A 19,258-nucleotide genomic window follows, 5' to 3' on the forward strand; every position below is an offset into this window, starting at 1 on the left:
CCAGGCTTGTGCCATCATGCCTGCTTGTTTGTTGTTTGTTTTTCCAGTGTTGGAAATCAAATTCAAGGTTTTGGCATGCAAGGGAAGTGCTCTACCAACCCCTTTTATTTTTTTATTTTTATTTCTTTTGGTACCAGGGAGCGAATGCAGGTGAGTCACATCTTCAGCCCTTTTTATTTTTTATTTTGAGACAGGACCTGGCTAAATTGCTGAGGCTGGCTTTCAACTCGACATCCTCTTGCCTCAGCCTCCTAAATTGCTGGGATTATAGGCTTGTGCCATGGTCCTGGACTCTGTTATATATATATATTTTAAATAAACATGTTAAGGAATTTATTTCACTTATGAGGGAATCAGGCGAATGTTATGAGAATTTCAAAGGAAAATTTTAAATGGCATAGATTTATTTGGAGTAAAGGAATGAGGTGAGACAACACTGGTTTACTGGTTTTCTATGGGGCAGGGCAGGGTGGGTCAGGACCCAAAGAAATTACCAGACAAAATTTACACATATACAATTACAATTTATAAAAAAGTACAAATCTCTCAAAAATAAGGAACTGTGTTAGAATTTATAATCTGGAAGAGTAGACAATGCATCATTTTCCATTGAAACACAATTTTTTAAAAGCAAGGTACATCGATAGAAAATGGCTAAAGTATGTGGTACTGATGTCATGAGTTTTTTTTTAATTGTAAACAAATGGGATACATGTTGTTTCTGTTTGTACATGGAGTAACAACATACCATTTGCATATTCATACATTTACATAGATTCATTCCGTTATTTTTTCCTCTTCCCCCCCACCCAGATTACTATTTTTCATTTTGAGACAGGGTGTTGCTAAATTGCCCAGTTTGGCCTTAAACTGGTAATCCTCCTGCCTCAGCCTCCCAAGTATCTGGGATTATAGGCTGGTACCACCACACTGCACTTGGCTTTTCTTTCAGGCTTTATATCTAAGTTTTCATCCATTTTGAAATTATATTTGTGAATGGTGATAGTATTCTAGTATTATTCTTCTGCATGTGGATATCCAGTTTTCCCAGCACCAAGTAATGAAGAGACATCCTTTCTCAAACGTATGTTTTTCTGTCTTTGCTGTAAATGTGTGAACCTATTTTTAGTTTCTCTATTCCATTCCATTGTTCTTGTGTCTGTTTTTATGTAGCATGTTTTTTTAGATACTACAGCTTTGTAATACATTTTGAAGTCAGGTAGTGTGTGTAATGCTTTTATTTTTGTTCTTTTTACTCAGAATTACTTTGGCTTAGTTCCATACAACTTTTCAAAGTATTTTTTAATTGGTATTTTGATAGGAATTGCATTTACTCTGTAGATTGCTTTCAGTAGTATGGACATTTTAAAGTACATGGGATGTCTTTCCATTTTTTGGTGTACCTTCTTCAATGATCTTATGATATTAAGTACAATCCTGAAATATTTAATCTTATATCCATACCTAATGTGTACTATCATATCTATATCATATTTCAAGCAGTATAGCTTCAAGATAAACCCCTAGAAGTGGGATTGCTGAATCCAAAGATGTAATATGTATCTTTTAGGGGGTTGTATTAGGGATTGAATCCAAGGTTGCTCAACCACTGAGCTACATCCCCAGTTCTTTTTATTTATTATTTTGAGACAGGGTTTCATTAAGTTGTCTAGACTAGCCTTGAACTGTGATCCTCCTGACTCAGAGTCCTTAGTCATTGGATTACAGGTGTGTGCCACAGTGCCTAGCTTTAAATTTTATTTTTGAGAGACGGTCTTACTAATTCATCCAGATCACCTTTGACATTGCAATGCTCTTGAGCAGCTGGGTCACTGTACCTGACTATAATATATATTTGTAATTTTTATATCTCTCACAGTTTTTGTATCTAGTTTCCTAATATGGGGGTTATCAACTTGCACACTTACTAGCAATGCATGAGTGTAACTAATTTTCTAAAACATTAAAAACAGGAGAGTTACAAGTTTAAAGCCAATCTGGGTAATTTAGTGAGATCCTATCTCAAAATTTAAAAAAAAAGGGGGGGGGCACTGGGATGCAGTTCAGTGATAGAGTACCCCTGGGTTCAATCCCCAGTACTACAAAACAAGTAAACATTAACAACATTTTCAAACTTTTGAATTTTTGCCAACCTGACAGATGGAAAGTGGTTTCTCAGTTTAGATTTATGTGCTTCTTTTTCTTCTTAGGTTTTTGTTTGTTTGTTTGCTTGTTTTTGTTTTTGTGATGCTGGGCATCAAACCCAGGGCCTCATGCATGCCAAGCAAGTGCTCCACCACTGAACCACACCCCTCACTTTATTTTTTTTTAATTGAGGTAAAACATACCCAAAGTATATAGATAATAAAGTTTTACGTTTATATGCACTCACAGACCTATCACCCAGAAAAAGATGTTTGTTCCCAGCACCTCAGAGACTCTTTCATACCTTTCCCATTCAATATCTCCCCCAACTCTCAGCCTCTCAGAGAATGAGAGTTTCTATTGGTGTAGGTAAGTTATATTGTTCCTGAACTTTACATACATTAATATGTACTTAAAGTGTCTGGATTCCTTCAATCAACATTGTATCTGTGAGATGAATCAGTATTATGGGAGTAATGAAGTTTGCGCTTTTTTTTTTTTTTTTTTTGCGGTGCTGGGGATCGAACCCAGGGACTTGTGCTTCGCAAGCACTCTACCGACTGAGCTATCTCCCCAGCCCAAGTTTGCTCATTTTTATTGCTATATTTCATTATATAAATATATCTATAATTTGTCTATATTCTACTATTGATGAGCTTTTGGATTGTTTCTAGTGTTGACTATAATAAATAATGTTGCTGTGGCACACGCCTGTAATCCCAGACTCAGGAGGTTGAGGCAAGGGGATTGCAAGTTTGAGGCCAGCCTCAGCAACTTAGCAAGACTCTATCTCAAAATAAAAAATAGAAAGGGCTGAGGATGTGATTCAATGGGTTAGCACCCCTGAATTCAGTCCCCACTACCAAAAAAAAAAAAGAAAGAAAGAAAGAAAGAAAGAAAGAAAGAAAATGAGGAAAAAAAGCATGTAAAGTATTTGGAATGTTGCCTAGCACACAGCAAGCCCTTGATACATGTCAGTTATTATTTAAGTAACATTATATAAATTAATATTTATATAAGAACTACAGCTTATTTCCTGACCCAAGTGTGTTAGAAAAGGAGAAAGTAAACTTTGCTATAAAAAGTTTTAAGTCAGGTGTGTTTTCGAAAGACAAACACTACATTTACATGGTATTTACTTCATTTATTTATTATTTTGGTTGTGTTGAAGATTGAACCCAGAGATTCATACATTCTAGGCAAGCACTCTACATTTCTAACCCCTAAATGGAGCTTATTTTAAAAATCATTATGCTGGACAAGGTGGTGCATGCCTGTAATCCAGCGACTCAGAAGACTGAGGCAGGAAGATCACAAATTGGAGACCAGCCTCAGCAATTTAGTGAGAAACCCATCTCAAAATTTAAAAAAATGAGCTGGAGATGTAGCTCAGTGGTAAAGCACCCATGCATTCAATCAAGTATAAAAAAAAAAATCCCCCAAGACAACCAATATTACATATTACAGGGTATTGGGGTGTTTCCAGAGATAGTGCATGCATTTACATATGTATATCATTCAGGCTCCCACACACAAATAGAACCATTATATACACAATGTTCTATACCTTACTTTTCTTTTTTCAACTAATGTGTGTTTCCACGTACACAGAGTAATGCTATTGAAAATGAAATAACTTACATTTGTAATGCTATTGAAAATGAAATAACTTACATTTGTACTCATCAATGATTAAAGCAGTGCTTTGCACCTAGAGGGAATCCAAAGCATATTCAGTTGAACTGCAGACTAAGCGTTGGAAGGGTATAGAGATCAGACAGTGTAGGTCTTATTTTATGGATAATTAAAATACCCAAAGTCAAAATGATATCTAGCAAGACAAATAAAATAATGAATGCATGAGCCAACTTGAAGGCATATCCACAGTATTTCAATAAGAAGTTTTTTAAATAAGAAAAAAGATAATAATATGTATAGTTAAAATAAGACAGGGCAAATGTAGAATAGTGATGACTAAGTTTGTGGATGTGTGTGTTGTTTTGTGGTACTGGGAATTTAGCTCAGGGGTGCTCTACCTCTGAACTACATTCCCAGCCTTTTTTGTTTTTGTTTTGAAACAGGGTCTGCTTATTACACAGGCTGGCCTCAAACTTGTCATCCTCCTGCCTCAGCCTCCCAAGTCACTGGGATTTTAGGTATGTGCCACCACACCCAGCGTAGGTAGTGATAACTAGTACAATTCATTCCAGCTTTAAAAATGAACTCATATACATTAGTTCACATAATCCTCTCAAAGCTAACGGTTGCCTTGGTCTCCACTTTACGGAAAAAGGTGGAGGATGTAGCTCAGCGGTAGTGTGGTGTCCCTGGGTTCTGTATTTAGTAACACACACACAGTAAAATTTGGCTAGGGCTTAAGGTCAGTGGTAAAGCACAAAGCAAAGCATTTGCCCAGCAAGAGTGAAGCCCTGGGTTCCTAGCACTAGCGAAAAAGAGAAAAGAGAAAGAAATTTTGTCTTTGAATCTATGTAAGGCAATCCCTAAAGTGTTTCTAAAGAATGGAAAATGCTGCCGAAATGCAGTTGGGGAACGAAGTAAAAACGAACTAACACATAATCAAGCAACTACACTGCGTTCACAAGATTCCTCACTGGCTTTGAGTGAGAATACAATGATTTCCGTGACGTGGGTTAGTCCCAGAGACTCAGAAGGAATAAGGTTTCTCCTTATTCCTCATCAGCAAATAATTATTAGAGCCAATGTTGGCACGATTCTAATTGGTTTGCGCACGTGAGTTAAGGCACTTTTTGCAAAGTGATAATTGCACTTGCAAAGGAGCACACACTTGCCTGTGGGATGCATTCAACTCAGGGAGCTGGCTCCATACCATCTGAGGGCGTTTGCTCTGAGACTACTTAAAGGTTGTTGCTCGGCTCCCTCCCCTGTACTGCCAGTTTGCGGATAGGCTTCGTGTCTCCCGAAGCCACGCAGGGACAGTGCCCAGATTCCCAAACCCACCCTTACTCCAGGAGTGAGAACGCACAGAAATATCGCGCGTGCGCATTACTGCGCGCACGCGCAGCCTCTCTTCTTCCTGATCATTTCGCAGGCCCATCCGACCACCGTGTAAGCTGTCCCGCCCCCTTGAGGGCGGAGAAGAGATTCCATTGGGCAAATTGGCTGCCCATCAGACCGGGCTCGTTTCTTCTCAGTACCATTGGTAGCGGAGAAAAGATCAGTCCTCGGTCGTCTGCCTTACCCCTGGAGATCCACCGCCACTGCGGAAGCAGCTATTGGCGGAGACCGGAGACCGCCACTGCTCACTTCCGGCGCGGGCCGCAACGATTTCTCCCTCCCCCTCCGTCGCTCTCAGCCTTCCCACCCCCCGCCCTTCCACCATGGCCGCCTCTGTGTGGTGTGAGAAGCTGGTCCTCCGTGTCCTCCTGTAGCTCTACTGCCTCACCCTCACCCTCTAGGGGCCGGATCCAAAGGAGCCTTGCTCCCCAAACCTTGGGGCACCAGCCAGGAAGATTTCCTAGCCCCTACTTCAGGGGCAGGACTCCTCTTTCCCCCCCACCTCTAGAGGCAGAAACTTAGGGTTTTCCCTTCTTCTGTTAGGGTCAGAAGGCAGAAAGGGCTCCCCTTCCACTTCTTCAGGGGCTGAAGCCTCTCCTAGCCTACCCACAGGGGCACAGACCCTTACCCTACCGTACTTCTGAGCTAACGGCTTTTCTTCATCCCTGCCGCTCCAGAAGCAGCACTTGGAGGACAAGCCGCCTTCGCTCCCTCGGCAGGCGCGGCCTTTCGGAGAGGAGGGCGGAGTGCGGAGGACAGGGGCTCGTGCCCTCCCCTCCCCCACTTGTTTATCTTGCCCCTCTTCCCTGGCGACCCAGAGTTCCCCATTTCTAGGACTTTCCACCCATCCACTCCCCGACCTTTTCCCGTCTCCTGGCTGCAGCCATGGAGTTACAGAAGGGAAAGGGGGCAGCAGCAGCAGCTGCTTCGGGAGCGGCGGGAGGTGGAGGAGGAGCGGGAGCAGGAGCCCCAGGAGGGGGGAGGCTGCTACTTTCAACCAGTTTGGATGCCAAGGATGAGTTAGAGGAGGTAGGTGTGGGGGGTGGGAAAGGGAGTTAAGAAATTGGGTTGAGGGATACTGGAGCGGATATGGGGTGGGGGTGGGGGAAAAGGCCTTCAAGTTTTTTCTAAGGCAACACAAACACTGCTCTAGTTTCCTGCTCCTCAAGGAAGAAGTGTGGGCCAACTTCCTGGATAGGTTGTCATAGTAACAGCAGCCACTAATCTGAAAATGGGTGGGGGGTGTTCGTGATGGAAGTGATACAGCATCCAGTTTGACCGAATTTATTTATTTTTATTCCTTTTCACATACACACCACAGCTATTTTTATTATTATTTTTTTTCTTAGTTGTAGGTGAACACAGTACCTTTGTTTTATTTTTATGTGGTGCTGAGGATCGAACTCAGTGCCTCACACGTGCTAGGCAAGTGCAGCTACCTCTGAGCTACAACCTCAGCTGCACCACAGTTATTTTTAATATCCACTCTGTTTCAGATCCAGGTCATATCGAGTTGAGAAATAATGTATGTGTGTGGGAGTGTCTGGAGGCTGATAGGAGCTTGCAGCAGACCTTGGACCCTCCTGTTAGTATTATTGATGTGGTGCAGGCACAGCCAATTGCCATTTAACCAGGCATTTAGAATGAGTTCAGCAGCCTCAGTCACAGGAATAGGGTGAGCAAGTGAATGTGACCTAGGGGACCATGTTCCTCAGAACAGATAGAGAACAGGTAGTTATTGAGAAGAGTATGGAGTGTAGGGCAGGGGAGGTAGCGCAGTAGGAGAGTACTTGCCAACCATGCCCCGTGCCCTGCGTTTAACCTCTAGTACCTCATTTTAAAAAAGGATGGGGTGAGGCAGTGCCATGGAACAGAATGGGAATTCTTAGAGAACTAGGTAGTTTTCCCTCCCATCTCTTCCCAGTTGTTCTTGCCCCTGTCTCTGCTGGCTCAAAGTTGATCACATATCCCTTTCTGTTGCTACACACAAGGATATTGATATAGGAATATAAGACCCAGCCCAGAACTGAGGCATTATTGCTGAACTATTTGTAAAGCCTATTCAGTGCTTCAATTCAGTGGTTATCTAGAGACAGGATGAGGAAATTAATAGGCCCTGACTATTCACTGTTCATTTTGCTGCTTTTGACTTTGTCATAGCCCTTTATCAGTTATTAGAGTGTAGGCAGGCAGATAGATGAAACTCATATTTTATTTGAAAAACTGTTAGGTCAGATACAAGATGGTGGAACTTTGTGAATCGAGGTGACTGGATAGCAACTGTGGATTACTGACCAGCAAATGTCTACTTGTAGTTTGGCTTCCCATCATGCTTTCTGCCAATAATTCTATGAACATTTAGATAAAATTTGTTTTCTGTAGCTTTTTGTTTTAACCAACCAAGGTAAATATAATTAGGAATGTAAATAATACTTCAAAAATGATGTATTACAAACACAAAATTGACTTTTAAAAAATCTAACTTTAGGGGCTGGGGATATAGCTCAGTTGGTAGAGTGCTGGCCTTGCAAGCACAAGGCCCTGGGTTCAATCCCCAGTACCGCAAAAAAAAAAAAAAAAAAAACCCTAACTTTAGGATTACTTGGGAATTTGAATCATCCACTTCTTTTTTTTTTTTTTTTTTTAAGAAATGACCACTTTCAGCACTAGAAATATAGTTCAGTGGTAGAGTGCTTTCCTAACACATGTGAGGCCCTGGGTTCAATCCCTGAGTACCACACTGAGAAAAAAAAATAAAAGAAGAGAGATGGCCACTCAATATATTGAGCCCTGTGTTGTAGCACTGGAGCTCTAGGGTTGTACAAAGTCAGTAAATTTACTGCTTGTGGTCCCTCAGTTTGTGTGAAAGGGAAAAGACTAAGGGTTGGGTGATAATCTGTTTATTCCTCATCCTGATTCCTACAGGGGTCATCATGCTTCTGATTTAATTCAGACCACAGGGTAGGACAGCATCCTGTTCTGAGCAGTAAACAAAATGATATGGCAGGAGGAGACCACAAAAGAAGGGAAGCATTTATTTTCTTGCTTTTTTAGACTGAGAATGAACTTTGAACTGTTTCCAGGGAGAAGAGGAAGGGAGGGTGTCGTTTTTGTTTTGTTTTGTTTTGTTTTTTCCTAATTTCCTTCATGGTATAGATGTTCCTTAGTGTGCCTCAAGCTCCTCCACTCTCTTTCCTTCCTTGCCCTTTGTCCTTTGCATTCAAATTTTCCAGCTAACCTTGCCACACTATTTTCCCCCATGTGTGTGTTTCAGTCAACTCTGCTACACCAGAGTGTCTCTAAGGGCTCTGGCTTCTTCCTCTGGGCCTCCCCACAGATCTCTGCACACAGAAGTTATCAAACCCTGGTTGTTGACCAGCTGACCTCTGCTTGTTTTGGCTCTGTAATTTTCCATCACAGGTTTATCTATTCTGCAGGAATGCAGAGGTAGCTTTCTGACCATGTATACTTACTTACTGTGTGTTGAATTTTATAGGAAAGTAAAATGGGTGAGACTCAAAGTCTGCCTTCCACAGAGTTTATCTTCTGACGACTTGAACTAACACACACACAAGAAGGTTTAAAAACAAACAAACAAAAAAAAAAACTGATTAGGATATTGAAGAGGATGAGGTCATTATAGTTGGATATGATTCGAAAATCCTTTTAGGCGCCTGGAGTATGAAGCATTAGTCAGGGTCAGAGACTGAAGCTCTTCTACCCAAGGGAGTGTTTGTTGTATCCTTTCTTCTCTTTGGCCTCATTCCTCCCTTTGAAGACCAAAGCCTTCTTGCTCATCCCCAGCCCAATTTGGGGAGGGAATGGGATTAAAATAGGATTTTAGACATGTACTTTCTACTCTCTTGAGCCTTTGCGGCTCCTGGTTATTCCTTTGTCAAGGAGGGACCAGCCACTTTGTTTTTTTGTTTGTTTGTTTTTTTGGGTACCAGGGATTGAACTCAGAGGCCCTCAACCACTGAGCCACCTCTTCAGCCCTGTTTTGTATTTTGTTTAGAGACAGGGTCTCACTGAGTTGCTTAGTGCCTCACCGTTGCTGAGGCTGGCTTTGAAATCGCTGCTAGGATTACAGACATGTGCCAACTGTGCCCAGCTACGGACCAACCACTTTGAAGTAAGGCTGAAAGCAGGAGCTGTGGCCCAAAGAAGTCAGAACTTCTTGAAGCTATGAATAGGTCTTAGTGTTGCATTTGATTAGAAATATACCCCTGCCACATTTACCCCAGGGAATAATCTATATCCTCTCTAGGGAATGGGCTTTGAGTCATTTCCAGTTTTTTTCCATAAATCATTTCACATATAAGGAGCTCTATTGTGGAATATAGGTTGTCCTTCAATATCCATAGGGATTTGTTCTAGGCCCACCAGAGGATGCCAAAACCTGAAATGCTCAAGGCCCTATGTCAGCTCTGTGGAAAAGAAGGATTACCTGTGCTTGGAACCCACTGTTCAATAACTCCTCACTGTTGTGGGTCCTTGAGGATTTTGCCCATTGGATCATTTCTTCCTTTTCTGAAGACCATAGAATTTAGTCCTTTAAGGCCATGATGTCCCATAAAGGAGCAGTATATACCATATACTCCTCTTCCACCCCCAGTACTGGGGCTTAAACCAAAGGTCCTACCTTGCTAGGCAAGTGCCCCACCACTGATCTACACCCCAGCCCATTTTTAATTTTTTGAGACAGGTCTTGGTAATTAGACCAGGCTGGCTTTGAAATTAGGATCCTCTGGCCTTAGCTTCCTGAGTAGCTGAAATTTATACTGTTCATTTTTTACCACACAATATATATTGACTGAGGGTGGAAAATGCGAGGATAGAGTTAGCCCTCTAACTTGAGACTCTAGTGTCAGTCCTCAGCCTCAGGTATATACTGGCAGATATCTGTTGCTGTCATGGTAGTTATGATCAGGCAGTCTCAGTACTAAAAAATTAGTAGAGGAGCTCCTGGAGATGATAAATATTTACTCAGCTCTCTGAGATGCTGTCGTAGAGGGCTTACTCTGAACAGAGCCATTCTGCCAGCAATTGTTGGCAGCTGCATGTATGATTTCATCTTTACTAAGGGTCTCCAGAGACTGGGGGAAGAAGAATACTTGTTACTGGATTGTAGGAATCTTGTTTCCTGTGGCCCTCTTTGACATCCTGAATCGTAATTAATTCTCCATCCTGTTCAGAGAAGTAATTTCTATAGTTCACAAATAGTGTCTTTTATACTTCTGTTGCCTGTAAAGGACTTCCCACCACATTTCTCTTTTCATTGTGTTTATCTGCTTGTCCAGATTCTGGACTCTCCTGCTTTCTACATCCTTAGCTGGGCCTCCCTGTTTCAAGAGGACACTTTGTCCTTAACTGGGCAGTAACCCATAGAATTGATTCAGGTCTCTGAGCAGAACTTGGAATATCCAGGAGGGGCCTAGAGAAACTGTTCAACCCAAGGTCTCTGAGGATTAAATCATAGCCAGAGACCCGCCTGCCCATAGGGCTGTGTAGCCAGCTTTACAGGATTTTGGTACAGAGTCCATTAGGCAAGCCTCTTCTAGAAGTCAAAGGTTTGCAGAGGATAAATAGAAGAGGAAGTGTTTCAGCCTACTAAAGCATTTATTCATGACCTGTGGTAGGGGGTAAGTTTTCAGGACTCTTTAAGGAGATGCAATTAGAAATAGTGGCAAGTGGTTTGGAGAGTCTATTCCTTGTAGGTATAGATTTGTGCAACTGATGGGCTTCCCTGCAAATTGAATAGATTCTAATTCAACCAAGGCTGTATGCTCTGCTTTCAGATTTTTATCTAATCAGAGCAACCTTGTGTTACAGGTATTCTGTCTTTTTAAGATAAGAAAACTAGGGTTTAGATAGTCTAAATAAGTCATCCAAGATGAGCCTAAGTCTAACTAGCAAGGTCAGTTCCTTCTATACTGTGTTTTCTGTCAATTTGCATTAGCTAGCTGCTGTTTGACTTCTTTTTCCTCTCTCTGTTGATTGAGCAGAGATTTCTTCCTTTGATAAGAAACAGTATCTAGAATTTTAGGATGTTATGCTGCTGCTTGTTCACTATCTCCCTCCACTCTGAAACTGCTTGTTAACCTAGGTTGGATACAGGGGTCCCAGCAAGAATAGTCTAGACCTAGCAGCTAGAGCAGCTAGAATAACTGACTCTCCAGTCCCTGATAAGTGTCTGAGTATCTTGGGGAGAAAGGGATGAAATTAAAAAAAAAAAAAAAAAAAAAAAAAGGAAGCCCAGCCTGAGGTTTTTCCTTCCCTTTTCATATCTGAGGTGGACTAGGTAATGATGTATCTCAGAGCTTGTTGAGAGGTGGTTTGTAAGGATCACAGCTCAGCTTTCATGTGATCTCACAGCTCCTTGTCACAAGTACACAGGTGCTATTTATTAAGGTGGAGCCTGCTGATTTGTGCTAATTTGGGAGATAGACCCAATATTTCCAGTGACCCGGCAGCTTTGGGTTTATTTTAGGTTGATTGTAGCTACCAAAGCTGCTTACATTAACACACAGTCTGACTCTGCCCCCTTATCTTCTTACCCTGGATAGACATATACAACCTCAGTATGATGATCAAAGAAGAAACATGATTGTCTTTCATGCTTAGACCTTTTCCCTTTGTCCTTATATTCAGTTCTCAATAAGATGTTTTATTCTGACCTCTAAGGTCAGAGGGAAGTAAACCAACCTGTCTTTGTCACAATTTTACCAGCATCATTATCATTGGGGATCATTTTTCCTTAAACAGTTTTTGGGTTAATCCTCATGATAAAAGTTTTGAAGGACTAAGGTTTAGGTGTTGATAGTGGAGAAATTTTCTGACTTAACATTAGATATGTTTTGCCAGTATCTTAACAATATTTAGTATTAAGTGCATCTTTGGAACAGGGACTAGTGACTAATATCTCCTTAGAATGTTGAGCACATACCATGTTTGGGTGGCTTTCGAGACTAGAGTGGTCCTTGGATAGACTTTAATACAGCTGTCCCCACCTTTGTTTAACTAGAGACCTTGGCAAGTTTTAGTTTGGCCTTTTGTTCTTTGTCACTCCTTTTCTTTCCTCATACTCTTATTGTTTTGTTTTTTTAGTTGTTGATTGACCTTATTTTATTCATTTATTTATATATGGTGCTGAGAATTGAATCCAGTGCCTCACACATGCTAGGCAAGTGCTCTACCACTGAGCCAGAAGCCCAGCCCAATACTCTCATTGTTTTTTAAGTTTGTTTTTAGCATTTTGGGGCACATTAGGTAGAACAGTATCTCCATGTACCTATGTCTCTGCTTTAGTACTTACCAGTAAGTACATGGCAGTCTTGTTTTACCTCCCTCCAACCCCCTTGGGATTATTTTGAAGCAAGTCTAAGGTATATTATTTCTTTTTTTTTTTTTTTCAATGCTAGGGATTGAACCTAGCATGATCTACCACTGAGCTACACCTCCAGGCCTTTTTATTTTTTATTTGAAATGGTCTTACTAAGTTGCCCAGGCTGGACTTGGAACTCGAGATTCTCCTGCTTCAGCCTCCTGAGTCATTGGAATCACAGACATATACTACCATGCCTGGCTTCATTTCATCTTCAAATAATTTATATGAATGTCTATAAGAGAAGGATATTTTTTAGCATAGTCCCAGTTCCAATATCATATCTACAAACATTAACAATACTTTCCCTTAAGCCACCTCCTGGCCTCAGCTCTGTCAAGTTTTCTGGAAGCCTCATGATTATCTCTGTGCCTGCCTTTTATTTCTCTTCCTTGTGGCTGCGTCTTTCTCTTTTTACTTCTTATTTGCCTTACCATGCCTCACCCCCCCAAAAATTTTAACAGTTTCTTAATATGTAATCAATATTTCAATCAGTAATCAAACAAGATTCATACCTTGTATTCTGTTGATAAAATTCTTCAATTTTTTTTTTTTTTTTGGTGTGTGTGTGTGTGTGTTTGTATGTGTGGTACTAGGGATAGAACTCAGTTTTGTGCATGCTAGGCAGGCATTCTATCACTGAATTTCATCTCTAGCCTGACTCTTTATTTTTATTAATTTTTTTTTTTTCTTTTTCTTTTTGGTCGGTGCTGGGGTTTGGACCCAGGGCCTTTTGTATGCTAGGCAAGTGCTATACCACTGAACTACATTCCCCAATCCTGATTCTTTAATTTGTTTAATAACTATTTCAAAATAATTTCAAGCTTAAAAATTATAATACATAGAACTCTCATACACCCTTCACTTGGATTTACTAATTATAAGTATTTGCCACATCTGCTTTATTATTCTATATATATAGACATTTTATCCTTTTGAAACTAAGTATCAACCTTTAGCTTAAAATGCTTCATTATATTTCCCAAGAACAAAGATTTTTTTAAAAAATACTTTTTTATTAACATGCCAATTATGTGTGTGATATTCCTACACATGCCTGCAGCATGTACTAATCAAATCCAGCTTTCCTTTATTCACCCTTTCCTACCACTTCCTTTCCCACCCTCTAATAATCACTATATAGATTCTTGTTGACTTTTTTTTTAGCTTCTACATACATGAGAAGTTACATACATGTTTTTCAGTATCTAGCTTATTTTACTTAAGATAACATCCGCTTTGGTCCCATCCATTTTATTGTAAATGATGGGATTTCATTCTTTTTTGTGGCTGAATGAAATTTCATTGTACAAATTTATCTTTTTTTTTTTTTTTTTTTAAATCCATTCAGCTGTTGATGGGCAACTAGATAGATTCCATATCTATTGTGAATAGTGCCACAATAATCCTAGGTGTACAGGTATCTCTTTGGTATCCTGATTTTATTGAGAACAAGAATCTTCCCTCACATATCCACTGTTCCATTATCAAGAATGGATAATTTGCCAGGCATGTGGTGGTACACAACTGTAATCCCAGCAATTCAGGAGTCTGAAGCAGTTCACAAGCTGAAGTCCAATTCCTGCAATTGAACGAGACCCGGTCTCAAAATAAAAAGGCCTGGAGACTTAGTCCAGTAGTAAAGTGCCCCTTGGTTCAGAATTCAGTATCCCCAGGGGCTGGGGGAAGGTGGGTAATTTAACATTAACATGTTGCTATTTAACATTGACACGTTGCTAGTATCTGATTTATAGCACCTATTCACATTTTACCTATCATCCGAATTATAGCAGTCCAGGATCACACATTGTATTTATATGTCATATCTCTTTATTATTCTATTATTATTTATAACAGACTCATAGTCCATTTTTGTCTTTCCTGACCTTAACCTTTTTTTTTTTTTTTTTGGACCTTACGACAATTTTTTGACAGGTGAGTTACTTTGTGGAATATCTCAATTTGGGTTGCCTCCTGAGTAGCTGGGACTCCAGATGTGCCACCACACCTAGCTATCTTCAGTGCATCTTTTCAGAGGCATGTGATGTACTTTGGTTTCTTAGTTGAGGTGATGCTGTTTGGGTTTTCTTACATTTATTATTTTCCCTTGGAAATTTATAAGTTTGAGCATATCTTCTTTCTCTTGAAAGTTTTACCTGCTGGTAAACATCTATTGAAAATATTTGCCTGAATCAACTATTATTCCTGCTATTCCTTCTACATTTGGCTTTCTATAAGGAAGAACGTTCCCCCTTTTTTTTTAAAGGCAATTAGAGCTAGAGACATGATCAGGTGAGAATTTTTTAAAACTTTTTTTGGGACCAGAAGTACTTTATGGGTGGTGCTGCACACCTATAATCAGAGCAGCAAGAGGATCACGAGTTCAAAGCAGCCTTAGCAACATAATGAGGTCCTAAGCAACTCAGTGAGACCCTGTCTCTAAATAAAATATGTATAAAAGGGCTGGGGATGTGGGTCAGTGTTTAAGCACCCCTGAGTTGAATGCCCAGTACAAAAAAAGAAAAAGAAGTAGTACTTCATAGGTGGTAATGACAAACTGTTAATTTGTTCTCACCCTCCCCAGAGATTGGAAAGGTGTATGAACATTGTGACGTCAATGACAACTGGTGTCTCTGAGAGAGAGGCCAATGATGCCCTTAATGCTTATGTAAGTATAACACTCCTCATACCCATTTCTACTTCTGGAAAGTTCTGAGATACAACCAGAAAGATGCAAAGATTAAGTGACTAAGATCTAGGGGACTAAGGTCCCCTAGTGTCTTGGCTTCCTAAACTGGGTTTCTCAATTCCTCTTTTACTGTGGAAGTCTATCTTTTGGGGTCTTAGGTGTTTATAAATAACAGCATTTTAATAAATTCAGTTCTGTAGTAATTTTTTTCTTTGCAATCATCTCATGTATTTTATCTTTAACATTTTCATTGATCTGTGTGGTCAAAATAAATAATGCATGTGAAGGACTTAGAGTGATCTCAGGTTCACAGTAAATGTTCAGTAGGTATTACTTGCTTATTATTGTATATTATTCTTATTATGTCTTCATTTTAGAAATTTCAGAGAGTCGATGATTTGCCTATGGTTATGGTTTGCTAGGTATGCTTGTTATTCCATGAGTGGCTCTTAGCAGCTGCCTTTCTACTGAATGCTGCTAAGGTCTGATGAAGGGGTGAAGAGGATTTTTGGTTGTATTTTTCCTGTATTAAACACTCTTTTTTCTACCTCTGGCTTACTTCAGGTGGTTAGAGAAAGGGTTATCCCTTCCCTTCACTTCTCTCCTAAAAACAGATATCTCATCTTTTTTTTGATACTGGGGATTGAACTTGGGTTCTTTACCACTGAGTGTGTCCTCCAGCCCCTACTCTCATCCCCTTCTTCTTGTTTGTTTGTTTTTGTTTTTGTTTGGGAGACAGAGCCTTATGAAGTTGCTGAAGCCAGTCTCAAATTTGTGATTGTCCCACCTTCCCAGTTGCTGGAAGTACAGGCATGTGCCACTGTGTCCACCTAGTTTCATCTCTTTTAAGAGAAGAAAATAATCAGATTCAAGAATTGATCATTCTCTATTGCATGTTAGGAGTCCTGAGTTTTCTGGGAGAAACTGTGCTTGAACTTGAGTACCAACTACCTTCTTCCCTTCCTCACTTTCCAGGTTTGCAAAGGTCCCCCCCAGCATGAGGAAATTTGCCTGGGCCTCTTTACTCTTGTCCTCACAGAACCTGCCCAAGCCCAGAAGGTAAGACACCTGCTGTGGACCCACAGATCCTTCTCAGACGTGATCTGGGAATACTGCAGAATTTACCATTTAACTAGGGCCATATCAGACTCTTGACTACTACTGAATCACCTTGTTCTCCAAATGTAATTTCAACTCCCTTTTTATTCTTAGTGAATTGATTATTTTTCAAGTTCTATTTCCAGACCCTAAAGCTAAAGGCAAGAAAAGGCAGTTGTGAAAGTGAAAAGCACTTACGTAGATTGAAGTTATAGGTGTATGACGTGAGGCTCAAAGGGCAGGGATTTTATCCTAGGGGAAAAGAAAACCATTGTAATGAGATCAGTGAAAGTTCTTATCCAGAAGAGCATGATCTGTAGTCAGTGTAGGTTCTGTCATTGGTAGGTGAATAGAAAGCTGTCTTAAAATTGCAACAGGTAGCTGGGAGTGCTGTTGCAACACCTGTAATCCCAGCAACTTGGGAGGCTGAGGCAGGAGGATTGCAAATTCAAAGCCAGCCTTAGCAATTTATCAAGGCCCTAAGCAATTTAGCAAGACCCTGTCTCAAAATTAAAAAGGGGCCAGGGATGTGTCTCGGTGGTAAAGTGCCCCTGGTGTCAATCCTCAGTATCCAAAAACAAATTTAAAAAAAATTGCAGCAAGTAGAATTTAGACAACTGAGGTCAATGTTACCCGATTGATAAAGCAATAGTGTAATAAAGATAAATTGGAAGCTGGGTTCTGTGGTAATCCTCACTACTCAGGAGGCTGAGGCAGGAAGATCACAAGTTAAGAATAGCCTGGACAATTTAGTGAAACCCTGCCTCGAAATAAAATAAAAAGGAGTGGGGATGTGCCTCATGATACAGCAGGTACCTGGCATGTATGAGAGTCCCTGGGTTCAATTCCTGGTCCCACAAAAAAAGAAAGAGTAGAGTGCTGAAGCCCAACTTACTGAGGAATATAGTAAACCTAGTCTGTAGCCCTTTGTTAACAGAAGAGACATCTTCACACAGAATGGTATAATTTGGGTCCTTCTTTGAGGTGAAGGACTAGGCAGTATGATCTCTTTGGATTCTGTTCTTTTTATAATAAAGGAGCAAAATTAAGTCTTCTGCCTTCCCATATTTCCCCTTTCCATGTCCTTTGAGTCTTGGCATGATGATTTAAAGTATGTATCTGGCCAGGTGGGGTGGTGCATGCCTGTAATCCCAGCAGCTTAGGAGGCTGAGGCAGGAAGATTGCAAGTTCAAAGCTAGCCTCAGTAATTTAGTGAGGTCCTAAGCAACTCAGCAAGACCTTGTCTCTAAATAAAATATAATAATAGGGCTGGGGATGTGACTCAGTGGCTAAGCAACCCTGGGTTCAATCCCTGGTACCAAAAAATATGTGTGTGTGTGCGTGTGTGTATCTGGAATCTGGCTTAAAATGTTTGACATAAGAATCTGGCTTTGGGGCAGTTTGATTTCCCCAGAGTTGGGGAAACTCAGCGTTCTATTGGCTCTTTCCTGAACAAGGGTGATATGGAAGGAAGCAAACATGCTCTTTGCCCAGCATTCTTCTAGGCTCTGTTCTGAGAAGATCTCATTTGATGCTTCCAAAAAATTGAATTATTTGGTGACTTTTTTCTCTCCCTGCAAACTGCTCCCACTTTACCAGTGTGGTAACTTGGTGGTTAGAGATGTTATTCTTGTTAGGGATAACCAAAGGAAACTCACTCCCAGGGATAAGGATAGGATGCTTATGTTCTTCTGGCATAGCAGTTTGGATTAACCTCAGGGGAAGGATTTATGGGCATAGCAACCTGACATGTTTGTACTTTTCTAATGCCAGCTGGAATGGAATAGGGTCTGAAGTTAGGCAGATGGTGATGCAGCAAATATTCGAAATCCTTGGTTCCCAGGAGAACCCAGATGATTTTGGACTAGGTCTCTGTAGAGTAAAATTGCTATTTCATTTTTATAATGAATTTATCAAGATCCTTGAAAATGAATATTTTCTTTTTTTTTTTTTGGTGTAGGGGATTGAACCCAGAGGCACTTAACCACTGAGCCACATCCTCACCCTTTTTAATATTTTATTTAGAGATAGTCTCCCTGAGTTGCTTAGGGCCTTGCTAAGTTGCTGAGTCTGGCTTTGAACTCAGGATCCTTCTGTTCAGCTTCCAGTGCCACTGGGATTACAGGTGTGTGCCACTGTGCCCAGCAGATCCCCTTCATTTTAAAGAAATTGTTGGCAAAGATGAGAGTGGAAGGTTTAATTTTTTCTTATATGGGTTTTTTCCTTTTTTTAACTTTGTTTTTTATTAGTTATTAATGAATATTGTACAAATTACTGAATTTCAGTGTGTCATTTCCATATATCCATATGTCATGCTTGATCATATTCATCCTCTTTTTCGCCCTCCTCTCTCTCTCCCCATTCTCCCATTCCTCCTGATCTCCCTATCCTTCCCTGACCCTGATATTCCCACTTCTACTTGCATCTATTTTCCTGCAAATGACATGATTTTATTTTTCTTTATGGCTGAGTAATACTCTATTATGTATGTAGATCATTTTTTTTATTCATTCATCTGTTATTGGACACATAGATGATTCTATATCTTAGCTATCGTGAATAGTGCCCTAATAAACGTGGGTATGTAATTATCTCTTTTGTACGTTGACATCATTTCCTTTAGATGTATACCCAGGATATACTGGGTCATGCTATAGCTGGGTCCTATGGTAGTTCTAATTTTAGTTTGCCCCCTCTCCTGTTGTAGTAGGAATTGAGCCCAGGGGTGCTCTACCATTGAGATACATCTCTAACCCTTTTTATTTTATTGTGGGGGGTCTTGCTAAGTTGCCAGACTGAACTCAAACTTGTGATCTTGCAGTCTCAGGCTCTTGAGTAACTGGGATTACAGGCATGCCCCACCATGCCCAGCTCTATTCCATGTTGTATGGATTTTTACAAAAATT

The 19,258-nt window shown here is 40.4% G+C and overlaps 1 protein-coding gene across 2 annotated transcripts in view; it reads left to right on the forward strand.

The window, feature by feature from the left end:
* The first annotated feature begins 5,340 nt into the window (after window positions 1-5,340).
* INTS3 (integrator complex subunit 3) overlaps window positions 5,341-19,258 on the forward strand; it is a 39,572-nt gene continuing 25,654 nt past the window's right edge. Inside the window, exons 1-3 of one of the 2 annotated variants that reach the window (XM_079117841.1) lie at window positions 5,341-6,210; window positions 15,150-15,233; window positions 16,230-16,313. In XM_079117841.1, the coding sequence (XP_078973967.1) occupies window positions 6,067-6,210; window positions 15,150-15,233; window positions 16,230-16,313 (312 nt within the window). In that variant the 5' untranslated portion in view covers window positions 5,341-6,066. The remainder of the gene's footprint in view (window positions 6,211-15,149; window positions 15,234-16,229; window positions 16,314-19,258) is intronic. The other variant, XM_079117842.1, reaches the window with a different exon arrangement.

The sequence above is a fragment of the Sciurus vulgaris genome (assembly GCF_902686455.1).
Source record: "Sciurus vulgaris genome assembly, chromosome: 1".
NCBI lineage: Eukaryota > Metazoa > Chordata > Mammalia > Rodentia > Sciuridae > Sciurus > Sciurus vulgaris.